Genomic DNA, 20,991 nt, shown 5'->3' on the forward strand with positions numbered 1-20,991 from the left:
CCATCGGTTACGATGCACTCACATCTCTCGCAACTTCATGCGGAGATTCAGGTCTGGTTTTTCACGCATAATGAAAATCCTCTGCTTCTCAAGGGCAAACTTGTCGTCAGCCAGCTGCCAGTCAAATTGCCAGACGAGTCGCGCCAGAATCAGCTTCATCTCTGCCATGGCGAGGTTTTTCCCAACACAATTACGCGGCCCTGTGCTAAAGGGCTGGAACACTTCCCTTTTGTCGTTCGAATACTCGGACGGTGCGAGATCAAGCCAGCGCTCAGGCGCGAAGCGCTCAGGGTGTGCGAAGTTGTTTGGGAGATGGTACGCGGGTTGTTGGGAGACGTTGACGATGGTCTGTTGCAGTTGGCTAGTCAGTTGGGGTAGGTATGATACTGGGAGAGGAAAAATCTTACGCCTTCGGCCACGGCGCGCCCCGCGATGACTGCGCCTCCCCTGGGAACGACGCGCTGTAGACCTGCAGGAACGGGTGGGTAGATGCGCATCCCTTCGTTGATTGTAGCCTGCAGCACTTTGAGACCGCCTACACGGATCATGTTTATCTCCTCCTGCTTGGAAAATGCCCCTAAGATCTCTTCACGCAGTGCCTGCATCGCCACCGGGTTCTTTGCCAGCAAGTACATGATTCCACACAGCGCTGTCGCAACAGTCTCGCTTCCACCTGTGAGAAAGAGGCTGGCATTCGATTCCATCTCCTCAATACTCATACCCTTTTCGTCGTTATTTCGTAGGATGTACGTCCAGAAGTCAGAGCGATGCGGCTGCTCCCCAGCAGCGAGGCGTTTATGGACTTTCTCGGCGCTCAGCTTGATGTGCTGCATGCGGCTCTTGATGTCCTTCTTGGGCAGAAGGGCAATGATGAGTGGAGTGAACGGCTTGAACAGCCTTGCCGCTCCAAACAGCGAAATTGCCTTGATAAAAGGGAACAACAATTCAACCCACGGGTGATATCTGCCGTTTGAGAGACAACCGAATGATTCGCCGAACGCCAGATCACCAACGACATCGAATGCAGTGTATTCCAACCAGTTTTTCACATTGATCTCTGCAGTACCGTGCGCTGCAAGCGCGTTTGTAAACTGATCGATGTAGCGCATCAAAAGGCCCTCCTGAGCCCGCAGTGCTTTTTCGCTGAACGCGTGATTCACCGTTCTACGTTGCCGCGAGTGATCTGCATTATTGGCTGATAAAAGGTGGTCGACCGTCTTGTGACTACGCGTCATACCCCATTTTGGAAAGTTGCGATTGGGTCCATGGCCATAGATGTCTGTCCACGCTTCAGGTGCGGTGAATGACACCATATCTGGAGAGATGCGCACCGCCTCGCCATATCTGGCATGTAGCGAAGTGAGATCGTACGGTAGGCGCCCGCTAAGTATGGACTGCGCATGGGGAATGTGCGATATCGCGCGGCTGACGGGTCCCGGGATTGTCCTCAAAGGGTGGAATGCTAGGCGATAGATGGAACGGAGTATCCAGATCACAACAAACTAGACGGGGTCAATTGAATTCATAGCAACATGCGTTTATCACTTACAATAGAGGCGATGAGTGACCATCTGGGGAGATGTAATATCTCAGCGGTATCTAGAATGGCCATAGTGGTTACGCAAAGGATCGGTCGAGCACTGTGGTAACTCTGAAATCCAAAAAGTGTGTTTGTGTAAAGGCGGTTGAGCTCTCATGTTCCCGGCGATCGTCAATTTCGGGATCGGTCAATTCTTTGAGAACTAAAACTCGGCTACATAGGTATTCACACAGTCCATCCTGATCTTCATACTGTCGCATGTAGGAGATTTCTCGTAGAGATTACGGATTGGTTGCTCGCAAAGTCATCGAGGACAGGCAACGTCACTACCCATTAATTACGCGCTCCTGCTACCACTGCGAAGCATCCTAGCGACGAACTCCGAGGTTAGACCTCAATGTCGAAATTATTGACCGATGTGAGAGTACCTCCACAGGATATCAAAGTTCGTCGAAGCACTTGGTCTGCTAACATCCTCGCTAGACGATTCCTGGGCAGATGTCCTCCAAGCGCGCAGAGAGCTCTTCCAAGAATTTGCGGTTCGCCTGTTCCATCTCTGGCGTCTTCGTGTTACCTGTCAAACTGCGGTGAGTACTTTAGTCAGCCATCTCCCAATTTGTTGTAAATGATTGTGACATACTCTTTGCAAACTTTACAGTCCATAAGAAACGCACCGTGACATTCAGCACCAAGATCTGGCTTTATACCAAAGACCAGACTGCGGCTACCAACCTCGGTGGAGCGTGCGACTAGCCCTATGATAAAGCGTCTTAGGACACCGGCAATCCAACTCTCATCGTCACGCACAATGTTGCTTTGACATAACCCAGGCGTCAAGCAAGTGATGAGTACGTTAGATTGGTTGGAGAAAGGATGTCGCTGCGCCATGTCGCGCACTGCCCACATGAGTAGTAGTTTGGAGACGCCGTACCTGTGATCGGTTGTCAGAAAATTCACGGCTTGTTGTTTCACACATAAACCAAACGCACCGGTTACTCATGTCGGCCATCTCCTCTGAGTTGAGAGCCGCGAGGAGACTCGTCGAAGTAGATTTCTCTTTCAGTGGTGCGATGAATTGTAGATCGCTACCCACAAAAGCCAATCTTCCTGGACTCCCCGTCTTGACTGCTGACTGTTGGAGTTTAGGAATGACAAGGTACCCCAGAAGGGCTGGACTCATAACATTCACAATCATTTGACTCTCGCATCCTTCGACCAAGGTAAACTTCGAGGTCATGATCCCCGCGTTCTGTATCACGGCATCCAAGCGGTCTAGTGCGCTAATACGCTCACCAAACTGTTTTACGGAAGTAAAATTGCCCAGATCTAGTTCCCAAACTTCGACACTGCTCAAAGGGAGTGACAGCGCCGAAGAGATCTCTTCTGCGGCCTTTCTGCCTTTTGGAACATTGCGGACTGCGAGGATAAGCCTGGACACCCCTAGGCGAAGTAGGTGCTTTGCAGCTTCGTATCCGAGACCAGATGTGGCACCAGTTACAACTACTGTTTGACCAGAGAAGTCGGAGGAGGGAAGTGGTGGCTGTACGAAGAACTGAGAGTGAAGAATTGTGGTTGCAAAGCCCATGATAGCGCTACCGAGTTTTTGAGTGATGAAAACCGATGGGACGATAATTCGAGAGGGTTTAAGCTGTTTGAGGTGGCGACAGGTACTTCCAATCTCACCGAACGGTTAAGTCCCCGAAGCCGACCGAGCCGCAATGCTTGTTCATTGTTTCCCTACATGGATGCAGCATACCGTCTGTATATCATGCGTCACGGATTCAACGATTTTGCCCACACGAATCATAATCATACTTTCTTACACTAGTGATCCCACAACATCGAAACGGCATGGCCGCTGTTCTACCCCAAACTACTGTTACGCCTGTAGGGGGTACTTCAACATACTTCGACACTGATGCGATTGTTGGTGGTTCAGCGCCCAAAATCGCAAATAGTGTTGATTTCTTCAACACCACCGTCGCAGCCAATCACGTACGGCATATATGATCTTTGTGTAGGCAACACTGACACAAGCTATAGAAAGAAGGTGCAGAAGAGCTCGCGCTTTTGAAATGTATATACGCTCGCTCGGACCTTGAAACGATACGTGGAAACCCAAATGCTGTTTGCAACGCCATCGACGACTTTGCTGCCACGATCCCACGAGGGCTAATGACCATTGGGGCAGAGAAGCGCGCGTTCATAACTGATCTGTTGGTTAATACTGAGACTGCGCCAACCCTGTTCCTCGAGTTCGGTTCCTATGTCGGCTACTCCGCCATTTGCCTTGCCAGTGCCATGGTGGCGCGAGCCTCCCCCGGACAGTCTGTCCGCTACGTATCTTTTGAGAAGAACCCCATCATCGCGGCCGTGGCATCTAGCCTTGTGGATCTAGCAGGTCTACGCGATGTAATCACTATTCACATTGGTTCAGCTGCAGGGTCCTTGATGCGTCTTGCCCAGGGGGGTACAGTGACGAAAGGCACCGTTGATTTCATGTTGTTGGACCACTGGAAAGACTTTTACATTTCCGATCTGCAATTATGCGAGAAATTGTCTCTAATCCGTCCTGGCTCAGTCGTTTTGGCTGATAACATCATCTTTCCTGGTGCCCCGGAGTATCTCGCCTATGTACAGGCCGGCAATGCGAAAGAATCCCCGGATGACTTGAGATATACAACCAAGACAGCTGATTTTGTTCTCCCGTTTGGCGGCCCGGTGAGTAACTGTTCTACTCTTCTCACCTATATGCTAACCATCTTAGGACCAACTGGCCATTTCCACGGTGTTCTGACCTGCCTATTGACAACAGAGAGAATCAAAAGGCGCAAACGGGACTCTAAATCTTTGAGCGGCATGTCACAAGCCCTATCTTATAAAATAAGTTGACAATAGCAAACTGTTTGACTCTGAAACAAACCACATAGCGCATGCATGAATGATGGATCGTCGATAGGTATCAACATTGGCCTTACGCAAATTCTAATTCGATTCAGCCCACTTGCACTCAACTTGAGTGAAGATTCCGCGAGGTAAACATGACATCCGTATAATCGCTATCTATGGAAACGCGGAAATAGCTTCATTGCTGCTCCAGACTCGATTGAGTGTCGCTCGTATGCTTGCATAGGCGCGGCGTTGATGTTTGAAATCTGGGGGACGACCGTTCCTTCCCGAGCAAATGGAAAGTCACTTCCGTACAAAATGTGATCTGCATCCGCAAAGTCACGCAGAAGCTCGACGGGACCCTCGAATCCAGTCAAGGCAAGATCAAAATAGAATGACTTGGCTTCCTTTATGAACTCGTTGGCCGATTTGTCCTTCAAGCCAAGGTCGGCTGTTTGGTGTGCAATTCTCGTCGCCACGTATGGTAAAGTGCCGCCACCATGAGAAAGAATGATCTTGCAATTTGCAAAGTCGCGGATGGTGTTCGAAGTAATGAGATTGACTGCAGTCCGTGTTGTCTCGTGGGGAAAATCGATTACAGGTCGAGGAATGGTGAGGTCGGACGGAGCTCCCCAGGTTTTCGCAAAAGTTGGATGTATGAAGACTACTGCGGCACGACGATGCAACTCTTGCCAAAGGGGCTGGAAGTCTTCATGGCCCAGGTATTTGTCATCATAGCTCGACAAAAGAGTGATCCCGTCTGCCTTCAGCACGTCGAAAGAGTAGCGGACTTCCTCCAGGCAAGCGTCGAGCTGTTGAAGGGGTGGAAGGGATGCAAAGAATCCGTATCGAAGTGGATGGTGGGCCACTAACTCCGCTGCATACTCATTAACCGACCGGCACAGTTTTGAAGCTTCGTCAGCCGAATTGACGAATGCGAGGCCTGGAGCACTAAGAGATAGGACTGATGTATCAATATCGTTACGGTCCATGAACTTTAGGTCCAAATCAATGCTCCATGGTGGGAGCGTGAGGCCTTTCGGAATTCCAGACGCGTCTTTCCACTCTAACAATATGTCAGCTTTCAAACGATACAACGTCGAGGATATCGCTCACTTTGCACATATTCTGTCGGTAGCATGTGATGATGGACATCAATTCTACCCATGGTGAAGTTTTTTGCGATGGTGTGTGTCTCTCTCGATGTTTAGAAGCCTTTTCGGTCATGATAGATTGCCAATCGGTGTTTTGTATGCAATTCGGCTGAGTCGTGTCCCCGCCGAACCGGGCTCTCCCAGAATCTGCCCGATCGACAAATAGCAACCGAATCAAGCTAACGGCAAGACGAACAGACTACTGTACTAGAATAGGCTATGTGTTATATATAGTATGTTCCACCTTGAAAGGATCACCAGCTATTCGCCGTTTGTAAACATGATTACCCGTTTGATTTTTGGTTTGCTGTGCATCGTCAGGCTGAGTTCGGCGGTGACTCAAGCGGATATTCAAAGTTACCTGAAAAATCATCTTTCTTCTGGTTCAGAAGTCCTCCTCCCTAGCGACCCATCGTATAGCACTGAGCTTAGAGAGAGATGGAATGCGTTCAGGGCGCCCACCTACGTTGTGGGTGTTAAACCCACTACCGCGGAAGATATTTCGATTATCGTAAGTCTTGTGCACAGCCATCTCTTGTCACCTCTTTTCCTTTAGAGAGTTCTAATTCCCGCTCATAGATCCGTTATGCCTCTACGAACAGCATCCCGTTCATGGGTACAGGGGGTGGTCATGGCTACACTGTGACCACCAGTGCTCTACAGAATGGAATCAACATAGACCTCAGTGCCTTTGATCGCGTCTCTATAGATGCTACAACAAGCACATTGACTATAGGCGGAGGAGTCACCTTTGGAGATGTCTTGGACCCTGTTCATGCGGCTGGAAAAGAGATCCGTAAGTTATTCGAATAGCACGCTACAATTCGACGCTAAGTCGAACTTCTACTAGAGACCGGATCTTGTTCATGTGTTGGCATGGTTGGTGCGACCCTAGGTGGCGGTATTGGCGTCTATCAAGGCCTTCACGGCTTGATAATAGACGCGCTGGAGTCAGTCACCGTCGTCACCGGAAAGGGTGACATTGTCAATGCATCGCAATCTGAGAATAGCGATTTATTCTGGGGCATCCGGGGCGCTGGACAGAACTTTGGCATCGTAAGCTCTGCCACCTACAAGCTACACGATCAAACCAATGGTGGATTTGCCTTGAACGGTGACTTTCTTTTCCCGCTCAGCGAGAATGCGACCATCTTCAATATTCTGGCATCGTTTGCTGGGAACCAGCCGGACGCTTTATCTCTTACCAGCGCCATACAATATTCGGACACTTTCAAAACGGTTTGTCAAAACATCTCAATGCTAGTAAGCGCTACTGATATTATTCACAGGTTGTCATAATGGTTAACGCTGTATTCGTCGGCGTAGAGAAAGACGGAAGAAAGATCCTCGAGCCATTGCTCTCAACTACACCACTAGAGTCCAATGTGACCATGATTCCATACAACCGCCTTATACGAGAGAACCGTTTCGGAGCGGACCCCCTCGGCTGCATTGCAGGCCTTCCTCAAGCGTCTTACGGCCTCAACTTGTATCATTTTGATGTTGCGACCTATCAGAAGACTCTTGCTGCGTACGTAAAATTCTACGCCGCAACTGGGCTGACAACATCGTTCATGGTGACAGAGTTGTTCCCAACCAGGGTGAGCTTGGAGACACCCAACATTATGACAGCTTATCCTTACCGTGACACGACAGCATACTTGCAAGTACCACCTGCAATGTTCTCAAGTCTGCAAGCTGATCCATCTACAGGTTCTTCAGCTTTAGTGGCTTCACGACTGATGCTCAAACTTCTTATATCACAAGTTTTGCTGAAGAGAGGCGTGCAGAGTTTACGAAGCTTAACAGCGGGAAGGGTTTGCAAGTCTACGTTAATTACGCGCATGGTAATGAAGGCCGCATTGCCTGGTATACTGCAGAGAAGCTCCCAAAGCTGGAATATCTCAAGAAACAGTGGGATCCGCAAAATCTATTCAACTTCACAAACGGTATTACTTATTAAAATAGTAGAATCTTTCAGACACAAGAAGCTGGTATTTGATTTTTCAACGCAAATAGTCCATGTGCGAATTACAATACATGGCTTGGTATTGAAAGTCTAGAGATCATACTTCATAACAATCGCTCCACGATTCCAACAAGGCAACAGACTTGGTGCTAGCAATAAAGAGGAGGCACTTATAGTCAATCCAGTCATACCATCTGGACAATTCATCTGTTCGAGACTTAACATCGTAGGTGCCTGCGACCGCTAGGCATCTGACAGAGTCTAGCCTAGAAAACCACGCGGGCGAGCCGAATGCCGACAGAAATGGCAATTTGGGTGCGAGATGCGACCGCCATCACGTCTCCGCTGTCCGCAGGCTTCAGCATTTGCTAACACTGCTTTTACTACCTCTCAAATCCCAAGTAACCTTTCCGAAGATTACTTGCACGCATCTTCTGCAATACTTCAAATGATAGCCTTCTCAATGTATCTTTCATGATTAGACTGTTTGCAGCGAGATGCATGCCCTTACACATTCTTCGTCTTGTATCGTTGTTGACTAGTATGTCTAGTTGCAGGGATTGAGCCAAAAGATTAGCAGCCGCCCTTCGCACAGAGGCTAGCCTGTCATGAGAAAGCTCCGAAAGTCGTAGCTGCCCTTCCCCAGATATTTCTTTCTCGATAGAGGCTTTGGCAGTCTCTCCTTTAGCTACTGAGCGGACTCCAAGATAGAAAATTGCTCCAGTGGTGTATATAGCACGCGCAGTCTCGAGTCCGATCCCGGAAGAAGCGCTGGTAATCAGAATGACTCTATCTAGTCAAGTGCCAGCCAGACCTTCATCCTCTACAATCTGATTTGCAGTCGGTCTGGCATCGCCCGGGCCATTGGGCATCGCATGGAGATGAGTATATGGCGCGAGGCGTGTGGTAGATGTCGACATGGTAGCAAGAGTGATATTTTGACTGAAGTGACCGCTGCTTGTGTATGGGATCAACATTGATGCCAATTATGAAGGGAAGATATCAAATGAAAATGCGTGGACTTTATCATCAATTGCAAGTTGTGTCTGTGATGGTGCGCAAGCAGTCCGTCGGACTCAAGACTTGCTTGGTACCCAGGTATGAGTGCTGAAAAAGCCGTCTTCTTAGACTTTTCACGGTTTCCCGGGAGCTGACAATCCCAAAATTTTGTTGCATCTCGCCCTGCTTGACCGACAAGGAAACAACAGTTGGTACAGCACATGATACAGACTGGTCGTTGGGTAGGGGTTCAGGTCTGCTCCTGCCTTGAATTGGTATCCAATCACAAAGTAAGGGTGCTGCGGCCCTACTGCGTAGCTAAGCAGAACCAGACTTGCATCACTTGGGAACCATAGTTGAGAACGAAATTAATCTCACGAGTACCACACCTCGGTTGCCAGACAGGATAAAACAATCCCCTTCCCCTGTCTTATCTTCCTCTTACCATTCACCAACCCAAATACATATACATTCTACTCCAGAAATCTCTCCGCTTGGCAGCCATGTATTTCGACTTCCTAACAGTGATTTTCCTGTGCCTTCCAGGTTTTCTTGTTGGTATCCTTACAATGACATCAACATTTGGCTGCTGCACAACCTGGTCTCTTGACTGGAGAGAATCTGACCAGACATGGCGAAAACTAAGATCCGCACAAGACCCGTCAGTTCCCGCAACTCCAATTTTTATCCTCAAGGATGTCCTGGAAACACCCAACGTTTTCGTCTACCTGGTTTTCCTGCTCCTCGCTATCCTGGGCATCCTACACGTACGACACGACGCGAAACAGCTAAAGATTCTGCTTTTTTGCACTATCTTTGCTACTCTAGGAATCATGCGGTTCTTGTCATCAGCTTCGGGCTCGATATTTGCATACTCAGAAACTCAAATAATGCCGTATGACAGCGCGAGCCCTCTCAAAGCAGGGTATCTCTACTGGATCATCAACTTTTCCTTCTGGAGCAGGCATTACTCCAGCCAGTACTCCGACGCTATTGGATTCAACCCAGCACAGATTTCGTGGCAAGATGCAGTTATTCGATTGGGATACTATCATGTCCTTGACAACGCTATTCATACAACATGGCTTCGCTTCTTCTGGCCCGTCAATAATGGTAAACCATTCACGCAATATGTGAATAACTCAGAAATCTTGACAGGGGTTCTGCTGGTCCTTATGGTGGCATGGTCGAGGTTGAAGATGCGCGAGAGGGTAAACAATATATTACCTTACTATGCACGAGGGGACTATATGTCTGTTGAGATAGCTAAGGTCGGTAGCAACCAAGTCCAATGATCTCTACTCATAGATTATTCGGATTTCCATTGAAATGGGGTCTTAATCAGCACTGATATATTTCACCTGTTTTGCTCTGAGCCTTACTGCATCATGTGCTGCTCCCAGGTTAGCCGAAACGAATCAACGGAAATCTCCCCTTGTCTTGAAGAATACAAGCTATAAGGTCGTCACTGGTATCAGGCAGCCAGTTTAATGATAATCCAATAGCCACTAGGTCCAAGATGCGCAAGTGCAGGCAAAGACAGCACGGACTCGTTGGTAGATGATATCAGATGTGCCAGGCTCGGGTGCACGTGGACGACAGTGCCGGCGAGCAGATGCATGCACGTGTTCGTATCCCTATCCCTACGCATTGCTAAGTGGAGGGTTGAAGACCCAAAAGAATAAGCTTACGCTATGCCATGCTGCTCAATGATTGTTGCCCCCCTTGACGGGCCGGTGTCAACTCTCTCAAAGATCCAAAGTTCTTGTTCCAGCGTATATCCTTCAGAGCTCTGCAGGCGCAATCGCCTAGGGACGAATGGTGGTAACATGAGAGCACTAAGTAGCGGTTGGACAGCTCTGTGGTCTTGCTTCGATCAGGGCATTGTGTAAGGCAACCTGACGGGACAGGAGACTAGGAGCAATGGCATTGCCGAACATCTCGGTGCGTCGAGTTGAAGCAGTCGAATGCTCTCTGCCTTTGAGGAGTGATTGAGACTTCACGATCACGCAGCCCTGGGCAGTTAGTTGTAGTGTCGGTATCTAAATCATCTAAGGCATAACGCCTGGTTCCGTTCTTAACAGCCCCCATGAAGGTTTTGCTGCACGAAGTCTACGGGACAAGTCATTTCGCGTTCCTTGTAGCGGTTGCCGCCGCTTTTGTCGCTACGAGGAGCACCTGTGGTATCCAAGGGGGAGACATCGTTGAAAACCGCACGCCTGGCTCCGACAGAGCCAATCCGTGATTCCATACCTCGGCCTATTCGATCATGCACTTTTACAGCGAATGATGATGCTACGGAAACAATGTCGAGTTCACCTGATTGGAACTCGCTAGCATTCAAATAAAGTGTGGAGTCCCGATGGTAGCATCTTTGGCCTGAAACCAGGTCGTGCCTGCTGCGTTAGATATCCTCAAGGCGAATAGTATCGACATACTCAACGTTGTCTTCATCTTTGAGGGTGTGGATTCCACTGCGCTGTTTACTGGCCCGATGCTCCTTGCCGACAGCGCGAATGGTATCGGACACCTTCCCTACTAAAGCTTTGGTAAGATCAAAGGTGATAGTTTGTTGGCTCTGGGCACTTCTGATGCTGCCGAAAGATAGCCTGGAAGCGATCTCGCTGTGAATTTTGTCGCGCGCCTCATTTATGCTTGTGATCCTAATCCGTCGCCATTGGAGCTGTATGCACGGCTTGATGTAAATTTGGAGGCACTATATATTATCGATCGAGCTGAGGTCGTGCTAGGACGTCCTTGGATGATTCCTCAACTTCTGTCTGAGCTTGCTCGTCCTCGAGTTGCCTTGTTGGCACCCTTTAGATTTCTTGGCCATAATGGCAAAATGAGCGGACGATGCGTGCCGCCATGGTCTACTGTACTCCACGAGTTGAACTCTCGTCTCACCGTCTTCGTCCTTGCGGGTCTCCTGCTCCTAACTTTCGTCGATGAGCGATTATATTGTGACGTCTAGCTCGGGCTCCTGAGTGTGATCTTGGGGCTCGATGGCGCTTTGTGCGGCTTTGGCATGCTTGGCATACTTGGCAGTGTGGTGAAAGGGTGGTGATTGGGTCTAGGTCGATTCTCCGAAAAGTCTGGCTCGGCCATCGAGGCCGAGTCAAGGAAGGCGCGAGGGTTTCTCACGTGGAGAGCTCGGCATAACTCAGGCTCCTCTATGAATTCAACCTAGATTACAAGATAGTATAGGACTGTGTTAACTTAAAACCCTATGCTTACGGTAGGGAGCTTCCAAGTGCCAAAAGTTCTTATTACGGATTTCATCCTATGGACTTTAGCAGGCCTCGCATATGATAGTCTATCCTAAACTACTTACTTCCACCTTTTGCCCCTAAGAAACACAAAATGTATCAATACACTTTATTGCGACTCCTCTTAAGAACTTCATTACTATATTCATCTCTAAGAAACTTACGAGCTTTGCTTAGAGTGCGTCCCCAAAACTTGCATGATCGCTCTCGCTCTCACAATGTGTAATATTCGGAAAGGCACTATCTTTCCTTACGGTTGTACTCTTGATTGCGTTTCCTTTCTCTAAATCGATGTCTGCGGGTGTCACCTGTTCGGTAGCGTGGTAGGGCATGTTGGTGACCATCTGATAGTCTGGGTCCTCAAATACAGACTCGTGATCGCCAAGCTCTCGTTGAACATAGTTTTCCAGCGTGGATGCGCCAGCTGAAGTGGAGTTGAGCGCTTGATTGCCGCGATGTGCTCTGCTGAGTCGCATACGGGCTCGTCGTGCGGAATTGAACATGTACCTGCTGTGTCTCTGTTGAACTTCCGGTCCGGGTTTATTGATGCTCCAGAAAGATCTGCGGAACACTGATGCGTGTGAGTAATGTCAAAGGATGGATGACGATTTCTGGGAGAATCTTACTGGGTCGCAGGCTTGCAGAATTCACCGCAATGATAGCAACACAGAACTCTCGGACGCCCCAACGAGCGATATTGAGAACGAAGATGTTAGGCACGACCGTGAGTGATACTCGAATAATACTTTGATACTGCGTTACTGATTGCTCGTGTGTTGAGTTTGTTGCTTACCATGCTGCGGTCACAAAGAGACCAGATGCAAGAAGAATAAACACGGCAATCCGACTGTAGGGGTTAGTCGGCACTCTATCGAGTAAAGTTTGTTGGAGCATACATACGTTCTCAAAGGCTTGTTCAGATTCCAGAGTAGTGAGATGGGAACGCTGAGGAGCTAGACTTTGTCAGCTGGTCACGGCCCTACGTCTCGGAGTTGAAAACAGCACACACGAATATGTCTGTAACGGCATTGACGCAGCTTGTAGTGATCAGAATCTTGGGCGATGCGGTACACGCGATGGGTGGTGGCGGTGAGACCTGCCACCGTTGGCGGAAAGGCAGACATCTGAGGCTCAAAGCCATGGTTAAGGCAACGAAACCAAACACAGTGAGAACAGTGGTGATTCGTAGAACCCATTTCTGCCACGGTTGAAAGAAGATGCGTTGATAGAGTATCAACACAACTCCTTTGAGCGTGAAGATGAGTACCAGGCTGTGATCCATCAGCCCCACACAACAATAAGCAGCAGTGGATACATACTAGGCGTACCAAGACCCCAGAAACAATTTGCTGCCGAACACAACATCATTCAACTTCTTCGAGTCAAACTCAGCCACCTCCGCCGCTGTAAAGTCCGTATTTGTTCCCGTGTGGTATGTGATCTCTATGATGATGCAGGTGTACGTCCAAGCCAACAGTGCCATGAACGCGAGACCATCATCGTACCTCAGCCCTCTTATCCCGTCTGTACGAAGTCGTACGGCGAATCTGAGGACGAGCCATAATGTCCCGATTGAGTAGAGGCCCCAAACTTCTGGCAGAAACTCATCATCGCGTGCAGGTGCCATCTCTGGACCGAATAGTGGCTCGAAAGAGAATGCTTCGGAGTGGAGGGTTATTTCAATGCGGATTGGCGAGCTCGCACTTTTGTACAGATGCGTTCGCGATCCGGGCTCGCATTCGGATCCAAGTTTGTGTGCAGACGAAACAAGTAAGACAGGCAGGGCCTGAGGAATTCATCATAAGCTGCAACGCTCTGCGACATGATCTTGGTACGGGCAGTGGTATACAGGCCGCCGAAGTCTTTCTTAGTAGGCTACACTAGCGTATCGGGGAGATTGTCAGACCCAGACCTAAATTCAACCTGCGCAGTGCGGAAATATGTCGCATCTGTCCTTCCGGCATGCCTTTTCGGGCCGCAGACGCCTGCAGATAAGCCGGCTGTTAGATACAGTTTGCGGAGTTGTGTCCGACGTCCAACTCTTGGTCCGATTGACAGCTGAAACACTTATGCCTTGTCTAAAGACGTTGAAATCCCTCTCATTGTGCAGACCGGCATCATTGACTTTATGAACAGCAACTTTGCCGACCGTGTCAGGCAGCAATTTGGATTGATGTGCATCCAGGGTATGCGTGCAGCCAGCCTTTGGTCAATTCCGAAGACGTTCACAGCTTAGCCTTCAGCGCCTCATCCCGTTTGTCCCATTCCCAGTACTCTCCTTTGAATCTTGTCTTTTCCCATTCATCGTATATCGCCTGTCTTTCTGCATCGGTCTGGCTCTTGCACATCTGTTCCCACACCAGCAATTGCTCTTTGAACCCCGGATTCGGATCGCAAACAGGCCTGCCTTCACACAGCTGGCGCAGGGCTGTCTCCGCGTCGATCCGGTACCTCCACATCAAATATGCTACCACTAGGGTAGCCGATCGCGACTTGCCCATAGCGCAATGCACGAATACACCTCCTGCATCATCATTTGCATCCTGAGCCCCAGTGTTCTCGACCGCCTTGGCGTTCCTGAATTCTCCCAGCCCTTGATCGATGTAGCGCACTGCTTCCGGAAGGTGCTGAAGTAGATCTTCGTTGGGATGGTCGTCTGCTCGGATATGTAGGTGCTTCAGATGCGAAAATTTGTCTTGGAGCAAAGGGTCGTAGTCGATAACGGACAGCACATGCGTAATACCAGCTGCGCGTATTAGATCGGTTTGGTAGAGCGCGTACAAGCCGCCAATGTAAAGCTTCCCAGCTCGAGGGACCTGATCAACCCAGCCCATCCCGGTGTGCGAAGTGCTACCGTGCAGTAGATATGACATGAGCCCGTGTGTTGATGTGAAGTATCGAGACGATGCGCCTGCGTGGCGTTCGGAGGCAGAGGTGGGAGGAGCAATCGTTGGTGCCGAGGTTCAGCTCGCCAGCTTGCCCGACACAACCATCCGCACCACGACACCATGTTGAAGTCGCAAGCTTGCCATCTTGGGTACGCACTTATAACATGTAGCATTGACTGTGGAGTCTGTCGCATCTTTCGAGGATGATTTGTTGGGTGCTGCCCGATCGAGACTAGCGTGGGTTTCGTGCACCTCCAACGTTCGACTGCGTTAATCTGTAATCACTGACACGTTCGCCAGATAGTGCCTTTCTGATATGAGATCCGCATAGAGTGCAGCAAGAACAACTGTCGCATTCAGATCAGAAACTGCTCATTCCTGGGACTGCAAAAGTCCTCTACAAAACGCTCTACATCCATACCATCCGCCCACCACGTGCGTTCTAACTCTTCAACTTCAGCTATAGTACCTAGCAGCGTCGGATCAAGTTCGTTAAAACAAAATAAGAACGGGAAGTCCAATCGTAATGTGATCTGAGGAGGATCATTGGAGGATTTGACCTGGTGATATGTTTGCCTATATCGTCGGTATAGGACGAAAGGAGCAGTTGCGCGGTTGGTGAAATGTCGACCTGTGTTTTCATACCGGGGGTGCAGATTTGGCAAGGAAACAGACATCTCCAGATTTTTCTTGTGAAACAAATCCTGGAGAGGGGAGAATATCTTTTGCTCGCCAACGAGAGCCCAAGGGCAGGGCTCGTCGTGGTCCAACCAAAACGTGAGTCTGACAAGACTAGGCATTTGAACGAGGTTGGAACCGAGCGTGGTCCAGCTATCAGATATACACGATAATTCTGGCGCCACATATCCAGTCTGCTCTAGTGCCCTGCAAAATGCCATGGGAAGCCTGAACGAGATGCTCACATGAGTCGCATGTTGCCACAAAGCTGAGGGAATATTTGGCTGAGCATGGACGGCTTCGTAGCGACTGCAATGGCGTATGACATCCAGATCTGAGATATGAATAGTGGCAGTCTGTATTAAAAGACGAATTGTCTCGTGATACCTTTCAGCGTAAGCCACTGTTTTGCAACTAAGTTGTTTGCTACTTACATCTGCTTGCAGACAAGCAGAAGACCAATTCTTGGCTTGCTTTGCGGATCTCTGCTCAGAGCATTTTCTTCGCACTTCCAATGGGGTCCCCATGCGGACCCTAAACGAGGTGCCCATTTGCGCATCACGGCCTCGTCGGACGTCAAGTACCTCACCTGTGATGGGGGTGTATGAAGAGTATCGGGCCCGTTGGCATCGAAGCTCGGTGCGCCGATATCCCGATCTGACTCCAGACACTTAGACAGAAGCAGAGTGTTTCCCTGCAGGCATATGTGGACGTGGTCTGGAAGAAGAAGCTGGTAGATCTCCAGTCGTATCTCAAGAGGCGTTAGCAGGAGCCTGCTAATCATAGTAGGTGCGGCTCCGCTCGCATCGTTTTCCACAGTGACGTTGGCTGGCATGTTGTTCCGTAGACTGTTTTCGTCAACGGAGAGCGAACGAAGCAATTCAGTCTTATGTATCAACGACAGTTGCTTCCTAGCCGCCGTGTGGCTTGGCGCGGCGCTTCTGGCCAACAAAACGGCCATGCATTCGTGAACTCACGTTTCAGCGGCCGGCGGCTATGATGAAATGAGGGCTTTCAATGGAGTAAACTGAAGGCTTTCGAAGAGTACGATCTATTTGGGTTTACCTTAATCTGAGCTACAAATTCTGTACTGTATAAAGTTGGTCGGTTTGAATTTAGCTTATATGCTGTTAGTTCCGAGACTTGAGAGCATGCCTACTGTAGATACGTACCTATGATCTAGGCTATCGCACATAAATTACAAACTGGCGTTGACTTGAGTGTCCACTGATATATTATGAGCACATTCAGCGGAGATCAAGTCCTAAGAAGTATCTTGTCTCTGCTGCAAAGACGGTATTTCAGCCTCTGTATCTGGGCATCGAATTAAGTCTCGAAGGGCCGCATACCTAAGTTCAGGTAACACATGGAAAACTGCATGATCTCCCAGACATGTATTGGGTTATCAGGAACGTTCGCATAATTTGCGTCGAACTATTTATCAATTGTTGTGCAACCGCTGAAGATGATTAAGTTTCCACTGGCAGGGTGGCGTTCGCAACTGGGAGGCATGGGTATAGTCGGTGAAGTGAAAGGACATGACAACTTTGAAAGCGGTTAGCGTCGATAGCAAACACCACTCGCACATAGCTTTCGTTGCTGCCTCTCTTCCCTCTTCTATCATTCACTTCCGCCGCACTGGAAGATAGTTCGATCAGCATGTCGCTGAAGCCCGCGCCCATCGCGCAGAACCCGTACTTCTATCCGACTGGAAACACGCCGGCTGTGTGCTTGACTGATACGCTCGCGCCGGATGTTGATGCGAATGTGCTCTTGCTGGGATGCGGTGACATTCGCAATGTTCTTTTCACCACATTTAGCGGCGCGGCTTCAGGTATGCTGCACTGACAATCTATTTCTCTGCGTGAAACCTACTGACGAATGTGACTGCTGTAGATCGAAAGCTCGACTTCACCTGCTGTGACCTCGAAGCAGAGATTATCGCGCGAAATGCAGTCGCTCTGACCTTGATCGCCAATGATGCGGAAGGCTCTCACTTTCAGCAGGTTTGGAACATCTACTACCATGTCTTTATTGATGATGAGTCTATGCAAACGCTGCAAGCGCACGTCAAGAGCCTCCTCCGCCATGCTCAATCGCTGGAAACCTGGAAGCAAGGTCCGCATGCCTCGTTGATCCGCTTCTGCGATGAAACCACCTTTGAAGCTGTCGTCAAGCTTTGGAAGCTGTATGCTGCCGACTCAGCATCCGGCAAAGACTATAACATTGTCCAGACCCGGCTGAAGGATCAATGGAAGACAGCTCAACGCCACCAAATCGACAAAGTGGGCGATGGTGTAGTTTTAGACGGCGTGCGTGCAGCTGCGCCTGCGCTGTCTGAAGCCTTTGATGATGTGAGCAAGCTATACCGTACCTTCTGGAGCACAGGCACCTGCTTGAACGGCAAGGCTGCTACCAAACTCAGTATCGCCAACCCCATGTTTGGGTGTCTTCGCAGCAATCTCTTGCTCCACTACGGTCAGAGCCCACTCACCGGTTTCCATCTTGCACCCGCCTACACACAGCTGGCAACGAACTCTCCTTTGACAGCTAAACTAGCTCAAAAGATATGGCCCACCAGCCCAAAGGCGTTGCAAGTAGCGTTTGAGCAATTTGTCGCGTGGATTACTGCCTTCCGTCAAAACATGGATCGTGTCACCGTTCGCTTTGTCAACGCAGATGCCCTCGCATTCAGCTACGTGCTCCGGAACCAACAGGCAAACGGAAAAGCTGAGGACCCGCATTGGTATCGTAGCCCTTGGACCTTTGAGCGCCTTGTTCTCAGCGAGGCAGAGTACACTGCGCCATGCTCTGCTCCGGTGATATTCAATGTCATCGACACCTCTAACTTGATGGACCATCTTGGAAGCATCAATCTGCTCGCAGCCGTAGCGCCACTTCTTGAGCGTACGAAAGCGTCAACCATACGCACTGAGATGATGGTGCCGCGAGAGGCCAGTGTTGCAGAGTCCACGAAGGTGCTTCTTTGCGGCGACCTTTCTACAATGGCCTCACTCTTTGGGCTGAAGCCGATTCAGTACTGGACAAATGCTACAGCCACTTGGAGTATAAGCCAAGCCATGCTCAGAGATGTGCCCAAGCTTAAGCATCTTTTTGGTATTCTGTCTCGTCCGATAATTCTCTGGAAGCCTCTCGATATCTCGAGAGTCCGCTACGATGCCAAAGAGCTTGCTCGTTTCCTGTACAACGTCTATCTGAACATGCATTCCGATGAAAGCTGGGCGGGCCGGTTCTCGGTACTTGGTCTCATGGATCGCGAACTAATGCAGAAGAAGATGCAAGCCTTCGATCTGTACACACGAGCCGGTTTGACAGCTTTGCTGCGATGTATCAAGGACCTAGACCTCGTCGACTGGCCTCAGTTTGTCAAAGAGCTTGTTGCAGGCTTTATCCTGAATGACGGCAATCTGAATATGGGCCCTCACCACTTTCAATCTCTCTGCGTCAACCTTGAGATATTTTCCATAGCTCAGGTGGATCAGATATTCGATTGGTGGAACCCTCGTTCCTTTCTTGCAGATCTGCAAGGACCTTTCGAGTGTTGGAACAACATACCCTCTGTCGTCTGCGTCACTCTGGTAGTTCCTCACAACGCCATCACAATGTTCAGTGATGTGAAAAAAGGGAATGGGACCCCTCTGTGCCAGATACAGATTCAGTCCTCTCGTTCTAACAAGGAGGCCTTCTATCCTGACATCCAATTAGGCTTCGGCACTGTCCAGACGTCAGGCAAACCGTTCAGCAATCAATACAACGTGGCCATTGCTGCGGACTCAGAGGGTTGGAAAGGGACGTCGCCCCTTGTTGTCTCGGCGATGGTTTCTACTGCCTCCCTCGTGGAGTATGGGGATACTGCGGCTCACGTAACCTTCGCGCTCAAAAGTACCCCGTCAACCGCGGGGCATTTCACGTCAAGACTGGGATTGCTACTGCACCTTCACCGATCAAGGGTTGGAAGGAAGGATGTTTACATCACGCGTTACCGCCCGAGCACAACCAGTGACCTCATGGTTGGCTTTACGCCTCCACCAGAACGATCCCTCAGTACGTATACACCCCCATACTCACAAGCAACATATTAATGCAATCTCCCAGTTGAGCCTGGAGTCGCCATCATCAAGCCTTCCTTAACTGCGACCCACGTTACCTCCGTGCAGGTGCAGTATCATGTTACGTCCGAAGCTGCGAAAAGCCTCTTGCAGAACGCTGCAGTGGTTGCGGTGGAGCAACCGGGGCCCTTTGAACTGGAGCTAAACATGGGTTCGAAACTGGAAGAGCGTCTCGAAGTACCGTTTCCACTCGACACTACCGCCTCCAAGACTAGAATCTCTCGAAAGCAATGCTGGGTCGAGTTTACAGCTCCTGTTGCGGACATCAATTTCATCGCCAAGCGAGCAGACGCCGTGTTTCCAGTTCATGTGCAAAGGTAAGTGATGTATCCTCCGTTCGAGACCTCCAGGGTTTGATCTGACATATCGATAGGGAAGCGCCGTCGCTTGAACATCTCGCATACGTGGATCCAGATCCTTTACCCATGCTTCGGCTCGACACTGCTAGCTGGCTCGTCATGCACACATCATACGCAGCTACCATGTCAGGTTACGAAGTCAGACAGTATGAAAAAGCTAAGGCAGACGATGCGCTCGCCATGCCTGGTCGTTTGGGGGTCAAAGAAAGCTTGCATAGCATGTGTATGCATATGACTGGACTGTGTGGGCTTGCCAAGTCGAGCCGGTTCTGCTTGACATCCTCCACAAGCCCTGTCTGCATCATCCTGGTCGACTGTATCCGCATGGATCTTTCACACCAGACCGTCTTCCTCGACGCTGCTCTCCTTTCCCCTCTGCCGGCCGCGGGCAACGGAAGTGCAGATCTGACGTCTGCACTAGCTGAACTCAAGGACCTCGTCTGCATCACCATCAACGACGACGAGACGCTGTTTTGGAAACACCTCCTCCCAGCCTTCGCTGAGCGATGCCGCCAGTGGAAGCACAAGGATACGTGCGAGTATCAGGCTACCCGCAGCATCCCCGTCTCCACGGACAACAATAAGCCACTCGTCTGCAGCTGCGGCGTCGGCATCTTCCCAGCCGACTATCTCAAGAGCACCGCCCCTTTCAAGATCCTCGCTAACCTCGCCGTCCGCATCGCCATTCCTGTCATCTTCGCGTCGCCCATCAGCAAAGACGACGTTGGCCCTGTCGATGTGAAGGCCTCTCACCGGTCTCCTGCCACCCGTACGCGCACTCAAGACGCGAAGCCGGAGAAGCGCGGGTGCCTGAAGTGCGGCGCTGCGACTACGAAGGCTGGCAACAAGTTGCTGAAGTGCGCGAAGTGCAAGACGGCACAGTACTGCTCGCCAGACTGTCAGAAGAGGGACTGGAAGAAGCATAGGCAGGCGTGCAAGCAGATGCAGGAGGATGGTGTGGGGGATGATGCGGCGTAATTGATTAGCTCGCAGCTCGGGCTATTAGGGCTCCGTTATTGGGAACTTTTCGAGTGCAGGTGCTGGAGCTGGGCACAGTAGCGCCTTTTCAATCGGCGCTCGCTGTCTTTGACATCGTTTGGGCATACTCCTGGATCT

At 50.1% G+C, this 20,991-nt stretch overlaps 9 protein-coding genes across 9 annotated transcripts; 3 read left to right on the plus strand and 6 right to left on the minus strand.

Moving 5' to 3' along the window:
* Positions 1–18: 18 nt before the first annotated feature.
* C7974DRAFT_431779 (cytochrome P450) lies at positions 19–1,612 on the minus strand (the record flags this gene model as incomplete). Its single annotated transcript, XM_046144804.1, has 3 exons — positions 19–348; positions 408–1,502; positions 1,550–1,612. The coding sequence occupies 3 exons, from the start codon at positions 1,610–1,612 to the stop codon at positions 19–21; spliced, it is 1,488 nt and encodes a 495-aa protein (XP_046000146.1).
* A 407-nt stretch (positions 1,613–2,019) lies between these two features.
* C7974DRAFT_431780 (uncharacterized protein) lies at positions 2,020–3,125 on the minus strand (the record flags this gene model as incomplete). The annotated part of the gene is made up of 3 exons (XM_046144805.1): positions 2,020–2,122; positions 2,181–2,471; positions 2,530–3,125. 3 exons carry the CDS (start codon positions 3,123–3,125, stop codon positions 2,020–2,022), a joined length of 990 nt encoding a protein of 329 aa, XP_046000147.1.
* A 266-nt stretch (positions 3,126–3,391) lies between these two features.
* Positions 3,392–4,337, plus strand: C7974DRAFT_449041 (S-adenosyl-L-methionine-dependent methyltransferase; the record flags this gene model as incomplete). Its single annotated transcript, XM_046145690.1, has 3 exons — positions 3,392–3,535; positions 3,584–4,261; positions 4,308–4,337. The coding sequence occupies 3 exons, from the start codon at positions 3,392–3,394 to the stop codon at positions 4,335–4,337; spliced, it is 852 nt and encodes a 283-aa protein (XP_046000148.1).
* A 262-nt stretch (positions 4,338–4,599) lies between these two features.
* C7974DRAFT_449044 (uncharacterized protein) lies at positions 4,600–5,597 on the minus strand (the record flags this gene model as incomplete). Its single annotated transcript, XM_046145691.1, has 2 exons — positions 4,600–5,495; positions 5,546–5,597. 2 exons carry the CDS (start codon positions 5,595–5,597, stop codon positions 4,600–4,602), a joined length of 948 nt encoding a protein of 315 aa, XP_046000149.1.
* Positions 5,598–5,863: 266 nt separating this feature from the next.
* Positions 5,864–7,546, plus strand: C7974DRAFT_449046 (uncharacterized protein; the record flags this gene model as incomplete). The annotated part of the gene is made up of 5 exons (XM_046145692.1): positions 5,864–6,094; positions 6,163–6,379; positions 6,434–6,822; positions 6,873–7,264; positions 7,297–7,546. 5 exons carry the CDS (start codon positions 5,864–5,866, stop codon positions 7,544–7,546), a joined length of 1,479 nt encoding a protein of 492 aa, XP_046000150.1.
* Positions 7,547–11,495: 3,949 nt separating this feature from the next.
* On the minus strand, positions 11,496–13,722 carry C7974DRAFT_387910 (uncharacterized protein). Its single transcript, XM_046141224.1, has 6 exons — positions 13,140–13,722; positions 12,830–13,091; positions 12,721–12,773; positions 12,614–12,667; positions 12,447–12,565; positions 11,496–12,391 (listed from the first exon to the last, which is right to left on the minus strand). The coding sequence occupies exons 1-6, from the start codon at positions 13,445–13,447 to the stop codon at positions 11,994–11,996; spliced, it is 1,194 nt and encodes a 397-aa protein (XP_046000151.1). The 5' UTR covers positions 13,448–13,722; the 3' UTR covers positions 11,496–11,993.
* Positions 13,723–13,874: 152 nt separating this feature from the next.
* C7974DRAFT_126594 (protein-tyrosine phosphatase-like protein) lies at positions 13,875–14,879 on the minus strand. Its single transcript, XM_046135270.1, has one exon. The coding sequence runs from the start codon at positions 14,691–14,693 to the stop codon at positions 14,046–14,048; it is 648 nt and encodes a 215-aa protein (XP_046000152.1). The 5' UTR covers positions 14,694–14,879; the 3' UTR covers positions 13,875–14,045.
* Positions 14,880–15,064: 185 nt separating this feature from the next.
* Positions 15,065–16,221, minus strand: C7974DRAFT_305165 (uncharacterized protein; the record flags this gene model as incomplete). The annotated part of the gene is made up of 2 exons (XM_046138014.1): positions 15,065–15,773; positions 15,821–16,221. The coding sequence occupies 2 exons, from the start codon at positions 16,219–16,221 to the stop codon at positions 15,065–15,067; spliced, it is 1,110 nt and encodes a 369-aa protein (XP_046000153.1).
* An 824-nt stretch (positions 16,222–17,045) lies between these two features.
* On the plus strand, positions 17,046–20,853 carry C7974DRAFT_421742 (uncharacterized protein; the record flags this gene model as incomplete). The annotated part of the gene is made up of 4 exons (XM_046144301.1): positions 17,046–17,220; positions 17,283–19,451; positions 19,503–19,833; positions 19,890–20,853. The coding sequence occupies 4 exons, from the start codon at positions 17,046–17,048 to the stop codon at positions 20,851–20,853; spliced, it is 3,639 nt and encodes a 1,212-aa protein (XP_046000154.1).
* Positions 20,854–20,991: the final 138 nt, after the last annotated feature.

The sequence above is a fragment of the Boeremia exigua genome, assembly GCF_020726555.1.
Source record: "Boeremia exigua strain MPI-SDFR-AT-0100 chromosome Unknown C7974scaffold_3, whole genome shotgun sequence".
In the NCBI taxonomy this organism is placed as follows: Eukaryota; Fungi; Ascomycota; class Dothideomycetes; order Pleosporales; family Didymellaceae; genus Boeremia; species Boeremia exigua.

Bases quoted from the DNA above. Each gene is read 5' to 3' on its own strand.
- C7974DRAFT_126594 (XM_046135270.1), bottom strand. From the start codon at position 14,693: ATGTCATATCTACTGCACGGTAGCACTTCGCACACCGGGATGGGCTGG.
- C7974DRAFT_387910 (XM_046141224.1), bottom strand. From the start codon at position 13,447: ATGGCACCTGCACGCGATGATGAGTTTCTGCCAGAAGTTTGGGGCCTC. The intron at 13,092-13,139 runs GTATGTATCCAC...GATGGATCACAG, and splicing joins CTGGGGTCTTGGTACGCCTA to CCTGGTACTCATCTTCACGC. The intron at 12,668-12,720 runs GTATGTATGCTC...TAACCCCTACAG, and splicing joins CTGAACAAGCCTTTGAGAAC to TCGGATTGCCGTGTTTATTC.